This window comes from Petromyzon marinus, chromosome 27 (assembly GCF_048934315.1).
Source record: "Petromyzon marinus isolate PM22_M1 ecotype Great Lakes invasive population chromosome 27, UKy_Petmar_22M1.pri1.0, whole genome shotgun sequence".
NCBI classification, from domain to species: Eukaryota; Metazoa; Chordata; class Hyperoartia; order Petromyzontiformes; family Petromyzontidae; genus Petromyzon; species Petromyzon marinus.
Genome location: NC_133693.1, coordinates 530,001 through 550,616, shown reverse-complemented (window position 1 = coordinate 550,616; position 20,616 = coordinate 530,001). Strand labels below are relative to the sequence as shown.

The window sequence follows — 20,616 nt, the reverse complement described above, 5'->3', positions numbered from 1 at the left end:
GTTATCTTTGCGCCTAAGCATCGCGGATACTCATCACCGCTCCGGATGTTTGGGGAGAGGCGCTCTCACGAACTCCTCAACACGGGGGGAGGGGGGGGGCTCGCCCAAGGCCCCGTGCCCAACTTTGTACAAAGAAAGGAGTGTACAGAGCGGCGGGCGCGTCTCGCTCTGTATCCCCTTGCTCAGGTGGGAAGCAGAACGCTCCTTGCAAACGAGAGAGGCTACTTATTAGCGCGATCATCTGCTCAGTCGGCAGCAGTGTTTGTTCAGCTGGGATGTTGATGACCCGTAGAATGGCGAAAGCGGTGGGGAGTTCGTGTGTTTCAATACGTGAGTGTGCAAGGCCGACAGGCTGATGGACTCAACGATGCAGATACTAAACGGAAGTTCGTTATTTTAATTGCTTTAAAAAGGAAGTGACCAAGAAGTAGTTTGAATGTGTGGCCCTGCTTTTGAAAGTGCTCCTTTTGATTCGAATCGGTCTGAGAAGGTGACACGTGATATTACGAGTCATATATTTTTACCTATATAACACCACGTATTTTATATATATAACACCACGTATTGACACCCGCCTTCTCCGACACGAATATCATCAGCCATGATCTATCCACTGCTGGATGAAGAGGACGTCTCTCCCGCCGCTGCATTGTTGGCAGTGCGACGTGAGCTCGGCGGCGGTGAGCACGGGCACTGCGTCCTCTACAGAGCTCGCAGGTGCCGAGGTGGGACCGGTTTTAAGTGTGCACACTGGCCTTGGCAGGCCCATTCAAATCATGAGGTGTGTGCTTACCAAAGCGGGCACATCGACGGTTCTAATGGCACTCCTGAAGCAGCAGCTTCCTGAAAAGAGACCTGAGACTCATTTTGAGGCTTTCTCTGCACGAATCAACGTTACTGGCATATTTGCTGCAGTGCGTTATTTTACACTCGGGGCTGTGTGCTCCCTCTACACGTTGTGTTTCCCGACACGTGAATGTCTCTTGCACTGTTCCCCAGCTGTCTCGTAACGGTGACACATCGTCTCAATCACACTTCGCAGCTTATTAAGCGCTCAGTTTGAAATCCCAGCCAAAAAAGGCAGCACCGACACTTCAAGACTGCGAAAATCCTGCCTGGGATGTTTGGCAAATTTACTTTTGAGCCGGCATGTTTTATTTGTGTCTTCTGGGAGGAAGCCAGAGTGCAGTGACAAAACACATACATCATAATTCGTCATGATCAATCTACTGCTGGATAGAGATATCCTTCAAGCCGCTGCCATGTTTCGCCATCCTGCGATGTCACAATTCACCGCAGCACCTGCATGCAGACTAAATCACTCTCTGTGGTGGACGTGCTAGCGAATGCGTTCCGTTCCTTGGCTGCCACTCCATTAGTATTCTTGACCATCCGTCACCAAACCTTCTAGCCACGACTTGTCCTTCCCAACCCCACGTACTTTTCGTAACAGCTTGAACAATGACATAAACATGCGTTTGTCCACTCTCTCCGTCTCTCATTGCAATTCCACGCGTGCCTCACTCCACACTTCGTTGCGCACTTTCCGCTTCTCGATAAAGCCGTGCCTTTTTGCGAGCTTTGTTTGACGCGTGTGAGAGGAGGGCACCGGAAGGCCCCACACCAGATTAGCGGTGATTGATGCCGCGCCGGTAGCTGACGGGGGTTGAAACGTGGCCCAAGCCCTCGGGAAGCAAATGGCAGCGACGTTCGAGTCTTGAGGGATCGGTTGCGCGCCGCACATTTGCTTACGGGCGCAAAGGTCGCGGCGTCATTTCATCAGCCTTGCATTTGTCGTGCTGTTAATGTCAGTGTATGCACGGTGGTTATCCGCACGCGAAAACTTATTTTTCTACGTATTTTTGACGTGGCTTTAAGACATCTCAATAAACGTGGTATTTTACCGCACCTGCGATTAATTACAGCGAAAGCTGAATATTCACGCGCGTTTCGTGTTTTGTGTGAACGCGCAAACACACACCGACAAACAACAAACAACAACTGCCATTCGCCACTAAGTGGCGGTGATGTCACCACGGCGCTTGTGCCAGGCCATGTGCACCTTGACGCCACGTGAAGTGTCGAACGCCCGCTGGCACGAGGTCACTGGGCAGACCCAGATGCCAAGGGTCGACTGACCGAGATGACTGGCTGATGCATCACCTGTGCCCCCTACTGTGCCAAAATCGCACATACACACACACACCGACATACACAAAGTCACACACACACACACTGACATACACATAGTCGCACACACACACCGACATACACAAAGTCACACACACACCGACATACACAGAGTCACACAGACACACTGACATACACAGAGTCACACATCGACATGCACAGAGTCGCACACACACACACACACCGACATACACAGAGTCGCACACACACCGACATACACATAGTCGCACACACTCACACACCGACATACGCAGAGTCGCACACACACCGACATACACACCGACATACACATAGTCGCACACACACCGACATACACAGAGTCGCACACTCACACACCGACATGCACAGAGTCGCACACACATACACACACAAACCAAAAAGAGTTGAAATAATTTTTCACTCTGATGAGAAAAATAAGTCGGTGAATTATTTAAGACGCGCTAATGGTTTTCTTCTGAAATGAAATTATTGAGACGTTCACGTGTTCACATTTCTCGCTGAGAGCGTGGAAAATGCCCCCTTCTCTGAGCGTTTAAATGAAACAGCGGCGGCAGCGTGAGGCGGCACATCGAGACCGCGACACGACACGCTGCTAGAGTCGGGGCTCCCGACCAGGGGGCTAAGCTAGCCCCTGGGGCTACGTGAGACACCTGTCGGGGGTACACGAGGCATCTCTTAGAGAAAATCCATGCGTGCGAGGGCGCAACGCTTTATCCCTGCACAGATGGAAACAGATGGTGATTAGTCCAGGTGCCGAACTGCCGTCTCCTGGCGAGACAGCGTATAGCAAATTCTCCACGCCCAATGGAATGGAGTTTCACGACAATTATGCGGTAATCCAGCAACTCTCGCCTCCAGAGTGCTGGTTTTCAAACGTGCATAGCTACAACCGCACGTGTAAATGTAAACATATATAATATAGTACGCATTTTCTGTTGTTGATGTGGTTAATGAAATATAACGCGTGTATGCGCTGGTAGGCTTTCGCGGACTGGTGACAGCGCTGGAGGGGTATCCGAGCAGCACGGGCGTGGGGACCGAGACCGGGGTCCGCTCCATCCCTCCCCGCCACCGCCGCTGCCCTAACTCCTGCCCAGCACTTCTCTCGCGTTCTCTCTCCTCTCCGCCTCTCTCTCTTCTTTCGCTGCCGATTTCACTGCCGGGATCTCGTGGGAGAGCGCTTCTTCCCGTATCTGTAATTGCTCGACATCAGCGTCGCACCGCGCCTCTAATCTGCCTCGCGGTGTCGCGTCCACGCTCCATGGCCGGGCCACGTGGAGCGCGGTGTTTCGATCGCAGAGAGGAGAGAGCGACACCGCCACTGCCACCGCCACGCGTTTCCCCCCACCGCGTGTCTCGGTGCATCACCCCCCCCCCCCCCCCTCCACAGGGAACGGCTCTTCACCTCGCACGGCTTCGGTGAGCACCAATTTGCTACTCTGCATTGAGAGAAATCACGAGTCCCTTGGGGGTATTGCGCCGCCACGTCTGCTCCCTCTCTGCTGTCTTTCTCTCTCTCGTAGACCCTCCCTGGGACCGTGTCCCACGTCTGCTCCCTCTCTGCTGTCTCTCTCTCTCGTAGACCCTCCCTGGGACCGTGTCCCACGTCTGCTCCCTCTCTGCTGTCTCTCTCTCTCTCTCTTGTAGACCCTCCCTGGGACCGTATCCCACGTCTGCTCCCTCTCTGCTGTCTCTCTCTCTCGTAGACCCTCCCTGGGACCGTGTCCCACGTCTGCTCCCTCTCTGCTGTCTCTCTCTCTCTCTTGTAGACCCTTCCTGGGACCGTGTCCCACGTCTGCTCTGCTCGGGAGGCCGAGTCCCTGGGTCGCAGGAGTCCTCGCCATGGAGTAGCGACACACGGCGCCTGCGCCCCCAGCAGCACCGCCCACGGACTCGGCGACGCTGGCGCAGGGACGCGGTTGATGACTCAAGTGGCAGCGTGAAATGCAAAGAGAGAGAGCGAGAGAGGGAGAGCAGAGGCGGAGCTGGTGGGATCCAAAGCTGAAAACTCCAGCCCCGTGTCAGCTCGGGCAGACAGAGGCGGCGCTGGGACGGGACGTGAACAGGGGCGGGTGGCAGCTTAGCTCAGCAGCAGCAGGAAGCGCCGCCACTCGTTGTGACTGTTCACTCGGAGGCTGCCAGAGTCTGCGGGCGAGGAAGCGAGAGCGAGGAGGCGTCAATGCGACGCAGCCGGCACGGCCACGCAGCCTCAACTCCCCCCCCCCTCCCCGTGGCTCTCGCGTTCCGTGGTCCAGCAAAGTCGCGCGTCTCTCGCCGTGTAGGAGTCCCTCGTGCTGATTTGGCGATCGGAACCGGCTGAAGATGAAGAGGCGCTTGGTGCTCCTGGCCGTTGTGTTGGCGCTCACTTCTTCGGTCATCTCGCACGCGGGAGGTAAGCAGGGCGGAATACATAATGTCATCATCACCATCACCACCATCATCAAAGTGTACGGACTCGAGGCGCACCTCTAGTCAATGCGTAATGCGCCCAAGGAAACTTGACGCGATATCGGAGCGTGGGTGTTGTAGGCTCCGCGACGTGACACTGTGTCACGTTTCTAAAGGACTGAGGGGGGGGGCACGAGGCAGTCGATGTTAAACAAACTTTAACCGAGTGCTTAGTGCCCAGTAGAGTGAGTAAGGGCGCGATCTGCGCGTGTGGAGCGCGGATTCCCGTGCTCTACACACAGTCTACACACAGTCTACACACAGCCTACACACAGTCTACACACAGCCTACACACAGTCTAAACACAGTCTACACACAGCCTACACACAGCCTACACACAGCCTACACACAGTCCACACACAGCCTACACACAGCCTACACACAGCCTACACACAGTCTACACATAGTCCACACACAGTCCACACACAGCCTACACACAGCCTACACACAGTCTACACACAGTCTACACACAGTCTACACACAGTCCACACACAGCCTACACACAGTCCACACACAGCCTACACACAGCCTACACACAGCCTACACACAGTCCACACACAGCCTACACACAGTCCACACACAGCCTACACACAGCCTACACACAGCCTACACACAGTCCACACACAGCCTACACACAGTCCACACACAGCCTACACACAGCCTATACACAGCCTACACACAGTCCACACAGAGCCTACACACAGCCTACACACAGCCTACACACAGCCTACACACAGTCCACACACAGCCTACACACAGCCTACACACAGCCTACACACAGCCTACACACAGTCCACACACAGTCCACACAGAGCCTACACACAGCCTACACACAGAGCCTACACACAGCCTACACACAGCCTACACACAGCCCACACACAGCCTACACACAGCCCACACACAGCCTACACACAGCCTACACTTCCCCGCACCACCCTTGCACCATCCTAGCACCACCCTCTATGGACCTGACGATGATCATTTAGAAACGGATGGGGCAGCCCCTCATCCCCCTCATGGCCGTAGCTCCATGGAGAGTTCACGTTCACCCTGGAGAGTTCACGTTCACCCTGGAGAGCTCACGTTCACCCTGGAGAGCTCACGTTCACTCTGGAGAGCTCACGTTCACCCTGGAGAGTTCACTTTCACCCTGGAGAGCTCATGTTCACTCTGGAGAGCTCACGTTCACCCTGGAGAGTTCACGTTCACCCTGGAGAGCTCACGTTCACCCTGGAGAGTTCACGTTCACCCTGGAGAGTTCACGTTCACCCTGGAGAGCTCACGTTCACCCTGGAGAGTTCACGTTCACCCTGGAGAGTTCACTTTCACCCTGGAGAGTTCACGTTCACCCTCTTGTGTCCATGCGTGGTTTCGCTCACTGTAGCAAGTCTGTGACACGCTCAGGGCTTAGTTCATTCATGCGGAGTTTTGTTTCGATATCCGCACCTGGCACACCGCATCTAGTATACAACTCGCTATTAACTCTGGCTACGGAGTCACGTGCCAGCTGCTATCGTTTAAATCTACCAGTGGAGAAAACAAAATCAATCCCCGGCTCCCATGCGGAGGGGTTTAGCGAAGGGGTGTTCTGGAGTCTCATTGGGGTCACAGTGGTGGCAGCTTGGGAGGGGGTTAGGGTTCGGCCATCATTCAGAAGTCGATTGACCATGGCGGATGATCACGATGAAGGTCGCGGTTGGGAAGAAGTGGGGGGGGGGGCTGGCGAGGGGCATCCAGCAGCTCAGAGCCGAGCAGGCGCCGTGAGCACGCCACACGCAGGGCGAGCCGCTGCTAATGAGTCGTCGGCTATTGATTGGGAGGCGCGGGAGGGGTGATGGACGATCTGCCGGCGAGCGGTCGAGCCGGGCGGGCCGCGGCCTCGCTGATCCGCGGCCCCGCTGAGCGCCACCTCGGCAAGGTTGATGCGACTCGTGAGTTATCGCCACTGCCACTCGCGATGATGAAGCGCACGCGCGCCGCTGCTGTACACAGTGCGCCTATTAACGACCGTGACTTGGAGAGTGACCGATGTAAACTAATGATGTTCTCGAAGGGCTCGGGGGCTAAAGTTTTGGCAGTGTTGAACTTGAGTCCGACTCTCCCACTTCTCACTGCTCCCCGGCTTCACCAAGCAGCACACTGACCAGCGTGGTGAGTGTGGTTAAATATTGTATCCCTGTACTACCACACAGTGTGCCGAGGCCATCGTCCAGCAGTGTGGATTGACAAAGGGCTGTACGTGTGCATAGCTGTCTCGAAGCTTAACACTCGAAACGTCTGACAACAATTGTTTTCACAACCAAGGAGAGCGTTCGGTGTCGCTCACAGCGCAGGGTTGGTTTCAAGGCGTTGTGCATCTCCGCTTCAAGCCCCTGAACTCGTCACGTTGATCACCACCAGCGGTGAACCAACTCGGTCGCCTCCTGCTGAGTGTGACGCTAATGCCACGAGAGAGTTGCTGGCGGAGTCGACTATTGGTCCACACAAACTTACGCACGTGTTGCAACTGTTCTCACATCAGCACACAATCGCACTGCATTCCTGATTCCATGTGTTGAGGATTTGGGTATTTCCAATGTATCCAGCACCCCGCATGTGTGTAATGTTTCCAGCCTTCAGTATAAGCGGGGAGCGGTGGCGCAGTGGTTACCGCGCTGCATAACAAACCGGGTTACCCGGGTTCGATTCACACTGATTGCCAACACCAGTGACGATCATCTTCGCTCCTGGGACTACCCTAGGCCGACGCAGCCTCAAATGAGTACCTGGTGCGGTGTGTAAACATCGCTACTTGGGATATCAAGGCGGCCTGGCGTGATTCTGGACTCACACCCCCTTGTGTGCCGTGCCGGCCTTAATAGGTGCTCGCTAACAGCACTGGCCGCAACAGGCTGTCAGCCTATACAAGGGATCGTTGTGTTTATTCACAACGTCGAGTGGAGCGCCGGACGGATTAAACACAGCCACGTGGCACTGCAGGGAGCACAGGTGGTGGCGCATCTACACACCTGTCTTCCGTCATAGCACCTGGGGCCGTGATCTCATGCACCCAGCCTGGCACTGCAGATAACCCATTGCACCTGGGTCTGCCTCGTGACTTTCTGTACCAGCAGCGAGCCTTTCACACTTCAAGTGACGGCCTCAAAGTGCACTTAGCCTGACACAAGCATCATAAGCCTCAATGGTGCATGGTGACTGCTGATGTGTGGGAGAGTGTTTCTGTGCCTTACACTTCATTGGAATAGACACAAATAAAACATAAATACAACAGGTATTTGTGTATGTGTACAGGGCAGTGGTTGCATAATGGAGAGTGTACACTATAGTTTAACACAAAAAAACGATATTATGAGTGTACACTATACCTTGTTCTATCTAGGTTCAATGCCACCAGTAGCCATGTAGAATGTGAATCTGGATTTGGATTATTTTAGGTTCACTCAGACTGAAATTGGCACCTGTGTATGCAGCGCACACACAACTAAGTGATTACCCGTGTCCCCTGCGCAAGCGCCATGCGTAAAAATTATAATGAGTGTAAAACGTTTGGTCTTCACGCGACCATTTTTACAGCGCAAGGCTATGGCGAATCCGCTGCTGTTTCTCTCCGACAGGCTGCAGTCGTTCCACAGGAGGAGGGGCCATTGTTATTTTCGGTGCCATCTTCAGAGTTGACAAAATCTGCATTTACATCTCAGTTCGACATCAGCTGCGGGCGCACGCGGTCACAGGGGTCCCATTCATCGCGTGGCGGCACTGAGTGTCCCAAGCCACACATACACACACAATGGTGTTTACAAGCGGCTCTCCCAAACATTGGCAGGAAATTTGTAGCGGTCCACAAGGTTGGGGATGGTGGAGGGGGGGGGGGCTTTTTTATTCCGAAGGTCAAATGTTTTGCTTCGTCCGCGAAACATCTAGAGGAACAATCCGCTTTGCACTTTTGACTGTTCTGCTGGTCATGCATTCTGTAAAACAAAACAACGTCGCGCTAGCCCAGCGTTTGTGCAAACATGGGCTCCCAACACGACACGGAGCCCTGGTGAATATGTTGTCAGAGACGGTACGCAAACATGGAGTTGACCTGAACAGACGCGAATAGGTCCCACTGCGTACTCCCGTACGCACAAGCGTAATGCCCACGTGTGGGTCATTCGTTGGAGGGAGGCGTGCGCGTTGCTAAAAAAAAGCAACGCGTCTTAGCCCAAACCCGTGACAGTCCCGGTGCGCTCATTTTTAAATAGTGTTGTTGACTGATTTTAACCTCTAAACCTATAACCACATATCCAGCCGAGCGGCGCAGTGAATAGAGCACGTGGTTTGCAATCATCGGATGGATAGGAGTTGAAATCGTGGTTAGCGTTTTTCACCGCCAGTCACCCCGGAATGGTCGTCAATATAAATATAAAATAAAAGTGATGTAGTAGTTTGTGAGAGAGCAGCAGCAGCAGAGACTATTTGGTCCAACTGCCATCGAGTCGTGGAATCTCCACCACTGGGCTCATTACCGTAAAGAGTAGCTGAGCCACGTTGACTCTCGCGAACTTCAATTTAATTCCATAGTGCACCCAATAAGCTGTTCGTAGAAGTGCGACACGTGGGCACGCGCGTCCCTGTAGCGAGTCCTCCTTCGCAAGAGAGGATTCGCTCCCCACCAGCCTCGTTTCGGACCTGGGGCCAGGAGACCGAGGGCGAGGAGGAGACTGCGCGCGTCTCGCTTCTGCTCGTGACCAGCAGAGCTCCGCTGCGCTCGCAGTGAATGCAATTCCGTGGGCGTTGCGGGATTGTTTGTTGCTTTTTTGTTTGTTTTTGAAACCCTCCGTAAAGGGTGCAGGGCGCGACTGTGAAGCTGTGGGCAAGCGTGCGCCCCTCCCCCCCCACCCCAGCGGGCACTCATCGTGAACTCGGTGCCCGATTTCAGATGCGTCGCTTACAGGGGGAGGGGAGTCACACAAACAGTGACTGCACAATAGCCCCCACTTGTGTGAATAGATGCGCTGTGTGCAGACCAAATGTAAACTTCGTTTGCGACGCAGAGAGAGACGCACAGTAGGGTACATTCGAGGGGTAGGGCGAGGTGGTGAGAGGCATGGCTCAGGGAGAAAGGAAAGCTGGGAAGGAATGACGGGAGAAGGGAATGAGGCAGAAAGGAGGGAAGGGGTAATGGAGGGAGGGAGTTTATGGAGAGGGAGCCGCAGTAGAGGAGGGAGGAAGAGAATGAGGGAGGAAAGCAGGAAGCGAGGCAGGGAGGGAGGGCTTGGTGGGCTCCGCTGTCCGGCCAAGTGATCCGACCTTCCCCTTCCTCGACACCGCTCTGGGAATTTGGGAAATAGCCCGGGACGCGCTCCCACCCGCGCGCTCAATGGCACGCACGCGCCTCTCGGGAGGGGCACGGGCGGTGTCAGGGAGATTACAGCTTGCGATCGTCATCATCATTAAGTTGTTACCTCAATTATTAGAAACAAACGCATCGCTTGAATGTTTGTATCCTCTTCCTACGACTCGTAGCCGGCGAGTCTCTGCTCGCTGAAAGCGCGACTGGGCAAGGCTGCCCACCAAGACACCAATGAGTTGTGGGGCCGGTGGGCTGGCGTGGAGACGCGGTATTTCTACGCGCCGCGTTTGTTTTGACTGTTACAAATAAGTGGGAGGATTTTGGCAGCCCGCGGCCTTCACTTAAGAAGAGCGAGGGAAGGCGATGTTCATTATTTTAAAATTCGTCGAGCAGCTTCTCCTGGAGGTCGTGTTATAGTTTGGCGACTTCCCACCACGCAGCCTCGCCTGCCAACTCGCCGCCCGCCGCTACCGAACGTCTCTTTAAAGCCGACGCGTCGCAATCGCCCGCACCGACACGGGGTCAATTGCCAGTTAGCCGCCTGCCACCCGGCCAGCCGCTGTACACGACAGAATAATTCCCTTGGCGAGGCGGGGACCTGGGGCACGCTGCCACTCCGCGCGACTTCCTTCTTACGGAGCGCAGCGCTTGAAACGCAATTAACGCGCTTCCACCCCTCGCACGCTGCCGAGACGTCGCGTCCTCCGGGCGCCGTCGGTAATGAGCCGTCAGCGCGTCCCCGAAGCTGCCGGCCCGCGACCTCCGGGGACGTCCCCGCGAGTTCGCGTGGAGAGGTGTGCGGGGAGAGCGCGCGGGGGGGCTCGCGGAGCCCCCGGCGAGAGTGGCGACGATGTCGCTTCGCTCGCCCTCACTCGGCTATCTGCATTCGCCCACGGAAGTCATGAACCGCATACGCGCTTGCATGTCTTCGTGGTAAACTTCTTTTGCACCGTACTTAGCCAAGCGTGCTAATCTGAGGTGCGGCTTCTGCCGGGGTTTGAGAGGGAAGTTTCAATTCAACGGCGCTCTTGTGGAGGCGAGGGTGGTAGAGAAGGGGAGGCGGAGACGAGGGTGTGGGAAGCCCTGGAGTGAGATGTCATGGCTGCGTGTCTGACGGGAACGGTGCCTGACAGCATCCTCTGCAGCGTATCTTAATTAGCGAACCATCAGGCTGGGGTTAACCCGGGGATTCTCAAACTCCCTTCCTCGCAAGCAATTATTTTTCTCTTGAATTCATTTTTTGTTACCAATTTCACACTCCTGATGATTGGCAAATACAAACGCATGCGCCGTGGTGGGGTTGCGAGAAGGGCAATTTCACTGACACGTTACATCAGTGACAACAAATGAGCAGATCATCATTTTACAATCGTAAATTACGATGATTGTGTAGCCATTGTGGCGGTGAAAGACAACGCCATTATACATGGCTAAGCCAGCTCACAACCCGTGTACCTGGGTAAGCCAGCTCACAACCCGTGTACCTGGGTGAGCCAGCTCACAACCCGTGTACCTGGGTAAGCCAGCTCACAACCCGTGTACCTGGGTAAGCCAGCTCACAACCCGTGTACCTGGGTAAGCCAGCTCACAACCCGTGTACCTGGGTAAGCCAGCTCACAACCCGTGTACCTGGGTAAGCCAGCTCACAACCCGTGTACCTGGGTAAGCCAGCTCACAACCCGTGTACCTGGGTGAGCCAGCTCACAACCCGTGTACCTGGGTAAGCCAGCTCACAACCCGTGTACCTGGGTAAGCCAGCTCACAACCCGTGCACCTGGGTAAGCCAGCTCACAACCCGTGTACCTGGGTGAGCCAGCTCACAACCCGTGTACCTGGGCAAGCCAGCTCACAACCCGTGTACCTGGGTAAGCCAGCTCACAACCCGTGCACCTGGGTAAGCCAGCTCACAACCCGTGTACCTGGGTGAGCCAGCTCACAACCCGTGTACTCTGCCTGCTACCACTGATTGTGGAATTGTCCAGGAAAGCCGCTGGCGCTTCCCTGCCTTCAAAACCATGGCCCCAGTGCGGCCGGTTAACTCCTCGTGTCGTGAAAAGAGCCCGTGTGGGCCTTGGGAGAGGTGCTACCTGTACTGGTTTTCTCAAGATCGTCTTACAACTGCTATCTTGGAAGATCTCTTTAAGTCTCCCCGGGACATAAATAGCTCTGGTTTGTTTTTTTACCAGTTGCTCGGTTGCGTAATGACGATGATGACGATGATAACGCACCGCTCGAGATGGACTTGCGTCTCACGCCACTGCCGACTGCGTGGGTTTCTCACGCAGCGCCTCTGGAGCACAGCGCCCCGACTTAGGGCGCGTGTGGCCCACACACTTTAGGGTTTAAATTATCGCCCTTTCCGCGCACGTTAATTTAATGTGAATCTTTTTAAAGCAACGCCAACGCTCCATTTCGGAAGCTAAATTTGCCACGTATAAATCCATGAAATGAGAAACGTACGCTTCTGTAAGTGGGTCAATTAGCGCATGAAGTGTGGGTCCCTCATCGACTGCCGCGCGTTGAAGTTCCCAGATCGCAAGCGCCTTCACGCAGCAGTGGGTGGACATGGCGCCGATCTGACTGGGAATGGCTTTGGTCGGCGTTCGGTCGCCACGAGAAAGGCTGCCATCTTCCACCCCAAAAGTGGAATCATCACGGCTGATGGTGATGATGGTGATGATGGCACCCCAGAGGGACGATCGTCTGGCAGTGGCGCGGTTCCACCGTGGCTCCACTTAGGCGGATTTGACGCATGGGGCTCCGCAATCACGAAGCTAAGCAGGGAAGCAGCGCTGTTGATTGCAGCCTCAGGCGGCGAGCCGGCCCATAAACAAGTTTCGTGACTTCGTTTCAGAGAAGCATGCAGGCATTGATTAAATAAATGTATTTTTTTCAAAATGATATTATAATATATTCTTTATAAGGAGACAATGCAGTCAGTGAAATTTACAGCGTGCTAATTGAGAAGAAGAGTCGTGAAATAACTTACTATTTCGCGCGGCTCGACGTGGTGTGATATGGCCTGACGCGTGGTGGTGTGGCGTAGCGTGGCGTGTTGCGGTGTGGCGTGGCCTGGCATGACTCAGCTGTTGTTGTGTTCTCAGTGTTTATTGCGAGTGCCAGGGATCCTGGATGCGATGTGCACGCCCGTGCCGTGTCGGCCGATCAGTGCGGTAAACGTTGGCACGGTGGACGTGAGGTTTTACCCAGCGCAACTGTAGAGAAAAATGTATTAAACATTCTAATGCAGATTATTATAATAATAATAACAATGACGGACATTGTAATTTTGCAGACTCCAGGATCGTTGATGGCTGCATTTGCAAAACCTTAGACAATGCTCTACGTGTGCAGCAATATCCTGTGATGGAGAAGGAAGCGGTATTGCGTAGACAGGCAGCTCGCACACACACGTGTTGTGTACGATACAAAGAGCAAAGCCATTCAGACCCCAGGGCGAAATGCTGTTCGCGAGCACCTATTGAGGTGGGCACGGTGCACGAGGTGCTGGTGTTGTCAGCACCGCACCCGATTGCATTTGTACAGTCTTTACACACTACTCCAAGTACACATTTTAGGCTGAGTCAACATAGGGGAGGCCCAGGCAATGTTTGTATGCTACGTGGGCCACTCATGTTATCCATGGCTGAGAATTGAACTCAGGTCGTCAGCATCGCACTCATTGACAGCGCGCAAACCACTCTGCCGCCGCTCCCCTGAGTGCGAGACACGAGCGATGCATTGCCCCGCATATCTGCGGCGTGCGTTATGTTACGCGGGCTAAGTTAACTTATCGAGACCTAGACGCTCGCATAAGCTTACATTAATGATCTGTCGTGGAAAATACATAACAAACGATCGTCAGCAACGGCCACGGTCAATCCACGGCTGGTTGAAGGCCTCCCCAAGTCACCGCCACCTTTCACGATCGTTGCGATCTAAAATCCCACCCGGCACGAGCGCAACTTGCTGCTTTCATCTCATCGCTCCATCTCCTCGGTGTACGTCCCCTGCTCCCTGGCTGCGTCGTGACAGTCCGCGCTGCATTGCTCCGCCCGTGTTCGGGTCGTGCCGCGCGTTGTTCGGCGGCACACGATGTCCGATGTTCTGAGAGCATCATGAGCAAAATATTTGGTTCCTAAGAAAGCTCCCAGCACACGCAGTGAAACGTCGGACATCGTCCCTAACAATTCACGGTCCGACCCGAGATCAGTCCGGAGAGAACCCTCCGCTGACCGTCGCCACTTGCACAGCCGTGCACTGTGCTTCGTCGCTACCCTGCTGGATGAAAGCCTCCAAATGCCTGTATCATAATAACAAAAAAATGGTGCTGCAGTGCTGTTGATGTGAAAGTTTCCCTGAGCCGTGTATCAATTTTAAAATGATCATGCTTATTTATTTATGTGTCATGCTTCTGGCAGGAATTATCTCAGCTTGTGGAGTAACGCAGATCCATTTATAATGAGATAACGTTTATATTGTGTCGTCTTTACAAGAGTTACCGTGACCCCCTTACAGAGACGGACGGACAGGGCAATCGCATTGACCTCATCAACCCTCGTTGGGAATCGTTAAATAGAATCAGCGTCACGCTCGCAATGGTGACCCTGAACTGTGACAATTATTACAATCACCGCAGACATGAATCTTTGCATGCACACTATCCACAGAATGGTCCCTGCCATAGCCACATGGACTTTCCGCTGCCTCGGTACCGCCGGGGTGAATGAGCTCCACCTGATGGCGCTCTGAACGCTGGGCCGACTGCATTCTTGCTGCTGTTATTCTAACCTGGCCCTCCCCGCGGATCGCACGATGTTCACGATATTGTCACACGCACGTCCTGCCTGGAACCAGAACCAACCCCAGCCACCGCTGTGGTGCGCCGCGAAACGCAGGGAGGGGGACGAAGGGGACACGGCCCTCCGGAGGAGGGGGCATAGAAAACACGCGCGTGCAACAAACCCGTATATCGCAAAGAAAATAAGCTCCATTTTTTAGCTCGCCGTTTTTACGGCGCTACGATATTCTGATTTATCGCTCGGCGGCGAAGCACCGGCGCGGAGCGCCTCTGGGAGGCTGGTTTGAAATATTACCATTGTTGATGTGCACACTCACCCACCACCAACCCGCCCTGACCAGCGGGGTGAAGTATGGTCGAACAACTCCCACTACCGACGCGGTGTGGGGAGGTATGCCTGCGTAGCCTCTCGCACGAACACCACTATATTATTTTATCATGGTTGCTGAGCTCGGCCTAAATGCTTAAAATGCCAAGCGGCCAGCATCACATAGCGCCCTTGAACGTATAATACACGAAAGTTCATGTTTCGTGTTTTTGAGTGAAGTTATTGTTATAAGATATTGGGGGGGAAGAGACGATGGGAGAGGGAATTCCAAAGTGGAAGCAGTGCGAGGGAATAAGTGAGGTGACCTGCAGTGTGGTGAGTGGGTGAGTTGTTGTGGCCTGCAGTGTGGTGAGTGGGTGAGTTGTTGTGACCTGCAGTGTGGTGAGTGGGTGAGTTGTTGTGACCTGCAGTGTGGTGAGTGGGTGAGTTGTTGTGACCTGCAGTGTGGTGAGTGGGTGAGTTGTTGTGACCTGCAGTGTGGTGAGTGGGTGAGTTGTTGTGGCCTGCAGTGTGGTGAGTGGGTGAGTTGTTGTGACCTGCAGTGTGGTGAGTGGGTGAGTTGTTGTGACCTGCAGTGTGGTGAGTGGGTGAGTTGTTGTGACCTGCAGTGTGGTGAGTGGGTGAGTTGTTGTGACCTGCAGTGTGGTGATTGGGTGAGTTGTTGTGACCTGCAGTGTGGATGAAGTTAAACCGCCAATGTCCAGAGTCCTCAACATGGGAGGAGAAATAAATAAGTGAAAATCGTTGGAACATCATCCATGACAGAAGCGATAGAAGAGTGATAAGGAGGCGACTGTCGGCTGACCGCCGGCGAGCGAGTGGCTGGAGTGAATCAGTGAGTGCTGGAGCATCAATCGCCCTGACTGCTTTACGTTGAAGTCTGTCAGGTGCAGTGAGCCAGGAGCCGAGTGCTCCACCCAGATGTGACAGCAGCAAGATTCCAACATTGGTCAAATTTTGTGCGCCATGGATATTAATCCTCAACACGGCTGGAGGAATCAATCTTCGTCGTGAATTCCGTGCCGACTATTTATTCCTCCCCACCGCGAGTGTGACCGCGTGCCTCACCTCCTCTCACCCCGCGCATCCACAAGCGCGAAATCTTCTCGAGGAAGCACGGAGCACGGAGCACGTGCTCCGTGCTCCGTGCTCCGTGCGCGTGTTCTGTGCGAGCACAATGGGGACCGACCGCGGGCGGGCCCGGGTATTCCACCCTCCGCGTTGCCGTCCCACTCGTGCCCTGCAGGTGTAACTGTCGCCCTGTCGCCCTGCAGGTGTAACTGTCGCCTTGCAGGTGTAACTGTCGCCCTGTCGCCCTGCAGGTGTAACTGTCGCCCTGTCGCCTTGCAGGTGTAACTGTCGCCCTGCAGGTGTAACTGTCGCCCTGCAGGTGTAACTGTCGCCCTGTCGCCTTGCAGGTGTAACTGTCGCCCTGCAGGTGTAACTGTCGCCCTGTCGCCTTGCAGGTGTAACTGTCGCCCTGCAGGTGTAACTGTCGCCCTGCAGGTGCAACTGTCGCCCTGTCGCCCTGCAGGTGTAACTGTCGCCCTGCAGGTGCAACTGTCGCCCTGTCGCCCTGCAGGTGTAACTGTCGCCCTGCAGGTGTAACTGTCGCCCTGTCGCCTTGCAGGTGTAACTGTCGCCCTGCAGGTGTAACTGTCGCCCTGCAGGTGCAACTGTCGCCCTGTCGCCCTGCAGGTGTAACTGTCGCCCTGCAGGTGCAACTGTCGCCCTGTCGCCTTGCAGGTGTAACTGTCGCCCTGCAGGTGTAACTGTCGCCCTGCAGGTGCAACTGTCGCCCTGTCGCCCTGCAGGTGCAACTGTCGCCCTGCAGGTGCAACTGTCGCCCTGTCGCCCTGCAGGTGCAACTGTCGCCCTGTCGCCCTGCAGGTGCAACTGTCGCCCTGTCGCCTTGCAGGTGTAACTGTCGCCCTGCAGGTGTAACTGTCGCCCTGCAGGTGCAACTGTCGCCCTGTCGCCTTGCAGGTGTAACTGTCGCCTTGCAGGTGTAACTGTCGCCCCGCCACCCCTCCCCGCGCTGTCTGCCACCGTCCGCCGTGGCATCAAACGCGGTCGCTGCTTCCTTTCTCCGTGGTAGCGATGGGGGGCTGCCGCATTTCGCCAGCGTCGTTTTGTTTGACGAGAGTGCAGGGGGCCGTGCTCACTCCAACAAGTCGACTGGCTCACCAGCACCGGCCAGCAGCGACATCACGGTCCTGCTATTTATAGAGATGATTATTCACATCATTGTGACTTCTACAGCATCAGCCATGATCAGTGCACTGCTGGATGAAGGCCTCCTCGAGCTTGTCTCCATTGTTCACAGTCGTGCGATGTAACAATCCACCTTGTGGCCGCACGCGAGCCGAGTTCGTCACTCGACCGCGACGTCCTCTCGGGCGAGTTCCCTCCCCTGCCTGCCGCTCCGTTGTTAGTCTCGACCGCCGTCCCTCCTCGCAATCCCACTCACTCCACTCGGCAATCAACATGCTGCGTGTGTTCTCCTATCCACGTGTCCCTCTCTGTGTCTCTTCGTATCATCCCAAGATTGCATCTCTCCTTACCCGCTTATTTATCATCTGAAAATTTCTGATTATTCATTATATTTCAGAATGGAAAACTCTCATTCAATTTTGGCAAAACTGTAATTGAGAGTTTTAATCAAATTTTTCAAATTTGCACTTCGTGAACAACCCACTCCGTGGGGAAGAGGGAGGATTGGGTGAGGGGGTGAGTGGGGGATTGATAGAGGGAGGGGCGCTCACTATGCGCAGTCACGTGGTGACGGCGCAGGACATTTGCCGGAGCACCGCGGGGTGCGTTGGAGACCCGGAGTCAAACTTCCATAGAATCGTTAGAGATGCAGCCCTACAACGACCTTGTTTACGCCGCTGCTGGCGTACAGGTCTCCACCCAAGGGATGTCTCGAGGGCCCCTTCACAGGGTATTTGGCCTACCCTTCCATGCAGGCCAGACGTCTTCGAAGAAGTGGGAGTCCCCACACTTTACCCCACCACACGCGACCTGCCGATGTACTAACTGAGGTGAACCCATTTATACTGCTGGAGAGATGACATTTAACCAGTGCCCTCGGGATTGCAAGTCCAGTGCGCTGCTCACCATAACACCAGGACGACATCCCTGCTGTATGTAATGAGCTCGGCACCTGACGAGACGCACAGTCACTTTCAGAAGGGGCAGCTGGAAGCTCAGGGTGTGAATTGGATCGTGCGGCGACGGGAGGGACGAGGGGCTGAGTGAACTCTGGGCGAGATTTGAACCCAGGTTCTCCGCTGCTCCGCCAAACGAGCCGCGACACCGTGAACCCGTGACACGCGCTCGACACCATTTTAATTCAATAAGACCCCATTCGATATGTTTACACTCGTAGGGCCAAAGAGAGTTCGCGTCCGTGCAGAGCCACGGCTAACGAGGGAACATGGTGACTCTTCTGTGTCGCATTCACCTCCCGGCCTCCCCGCAACGAGACGCGCGATGAGCCAGGCGCTGACCGCACGCCGCCCGTGTCAGCGTCACAGAGGCGAGGGCTGGGTGCACGGGGAGGGTGCGAGGTTTGTGTGGGAAAGTGGGGGAGGGGATTGCCATGCGGAGTAATGGGTCTTGCATCCTCGGTGCATTTAACAGCTGATTGCTTGGCTGATTGAGAAAGTGCTGTTAGCAAGCACTTGATTGAAGTCATTAAAGGCATCCATATTAACCGCATCTCGACAATGATTCTTTCTATTGAAGTATTTTAGATTCATAAAATTTACGTTTAAAAGTTCAACCTTTTTTCCACTGTGGGTGGCAAGACAGATAAGAACATCCCAAATGAGTCCTATTTATGGGATAGCGAACATTCACAGGATAATTGAAATGCAGACTTGGACTACATATGTACATTTACATTTCTATAAGTGTAACGTGGCTGTAATGGTACTGTCCAAAGTGACAGGATCTTCCCAGTTACTGAAGGCTCTGTTGAAATATCAGCGCTCTCTGTATCCTCACCTCTGGACCTTGTCGAGATGGAGCGAATTTTAAATGTTGTTCTTTTCTTCTACTCACACTGACGGCCGGGCCGGCAGTCAGAAGCACTTTGTTGCGCAGTGGGCGACACGGGAGGGCAAAGGTGGCTTCCTAAGAAGCTCATGTTCAAGTTGAGAAGTTGAGTGGCCCCAAACCACCAAAGCCTTCAGTTGTACAACAACAGATCCATTCCTGGAACTGGCATTTGGGAAATAGAGTCGGATAAGTGGATATAGATGTGGAATAGAGACAACACAGACAGAGAGAGAGAGAAAAACTGAATTTGGGGTCGATGAAGTTTTACAATTATTTCATAATGGACAACTCCATGATGTGTTTTTGGGTGTACCACGTTTTCTTCGGCATAATGTCTGACGTTTCGCTGAACGTGCTTGGAGCTTCTTCAGGAACTATACAGGCTCCCAGTACCGTGAAGCGAAACATCGGACATCGTGCTGACCGACACCCAAACCGAAACGACATCAGAGCGCCGAACAGCAGAGCCGCGAACACCACCGCAACAGCCGTAACGAACAGGGCTGACCTGTGAGCGACAGAGATCGATCCCTAGGCGTGAGCGTGGCATCTCGCGACGAGGCCCCGCGGTGCTGGCGGGGCGCCCTTCCGCACGCCGCGGGTCGCCAGGCGCGGCGCGTTCCGGGCCCGGGACTGCCGTGGGGAGCTGCCACTTTGTTTCCCTTGTTGAGCGTGACGTGGCGCGATGCGTATTGATGCCGAATATTCTGACAAACGGCCGGGCCGCTGCCGCTGTCACAGTGATCAAAACCCGCTGGAGCGTGCGGGTGGTTTCCCTGGGCTGCGATCAGTGGGACGGCGACCCTGCTTGGTGGCCGTGTTTGCGCGCCCCGCCGATGTTTCGCGTTTGATGGCTCTTTCACCCGTGGATCTTTTTTTTTGTTTTTGCCAAATACATCGCCATTGATTGCGCCCTGATGGCGGCCCTAATGGAGGGAATAATCGACACATTTGCGGGCGAACGGCCGCGGCAACGTTGGCCTCTATTTGAGATATTTTTTTTTGCCGGTGGCTCTCTGCGTTTTCAGCCTCATTATGTAGCGCGCACCTCCCAGGGCTCACATGTAATGATTGTAATGGCAGGGTAGGGCACACATACATTATCCTGATTTCCGCAGCACTGAACATAAATAGGCAGTCGATGGCACGTCGCTGCGCCACGCTCGATGCGTTTAATCACCGCTCCTGATGAATGCTCATCCAGCCGTCGGGCCCCCGGCAGCTGCGCGTCGGCGGGGAGACGCGGCCCGCCCGCCGCTCCGTTTCACCACCGGCGACCGAAGATGACGCGTGCCTTTGTTTCGCTCACTCCACAAATCGGATTTGTTTGTTGTTGGTTGTTGTTGTTGTCGTCATCGTGGTTTAGGGCAAGGTCATAGTGCGACGCCTGCTGTAAAAGGGACGTCAATGACCCCTTGATGTTACATTCAGTAGGACTCGCATGGTGGT

General features: G+C 54.6%; 1 protein-coding gene across 3 annotated transcripts in view; it reads left to right on the top strand.

Annotated features, from left to right (window-relative positions):
- The first annotated feature begins 3,588 nt into the window (after positions 1-3,588).
- LOC116946687 (receptor-type tyrosine-protein phosphatase kappa-like) overlaps positions 3,589-20,616 on the top strand; it is a 181,240-nt gene continuing 164,212 nt past the window's right edge. For 2 of the 3 annotated variants that reach the window (XM_032961899.2, XM_032961900.2), the window contains exon 1: positions 3,590-4,582. In XM_032961899.2, coding sequence (XP_032817790.2) covers positions 4,513-4,582 — 70 coding nt within the window. In that variant the 5' untranslated portion in view covers positions 3,590-4,512. Of the gene's footprint in view, positions 4,583-20,616 lie in introns of all 3 variants that reach the window. The other variant, XM_032961896.2, reaches the window with a different exon arrangement.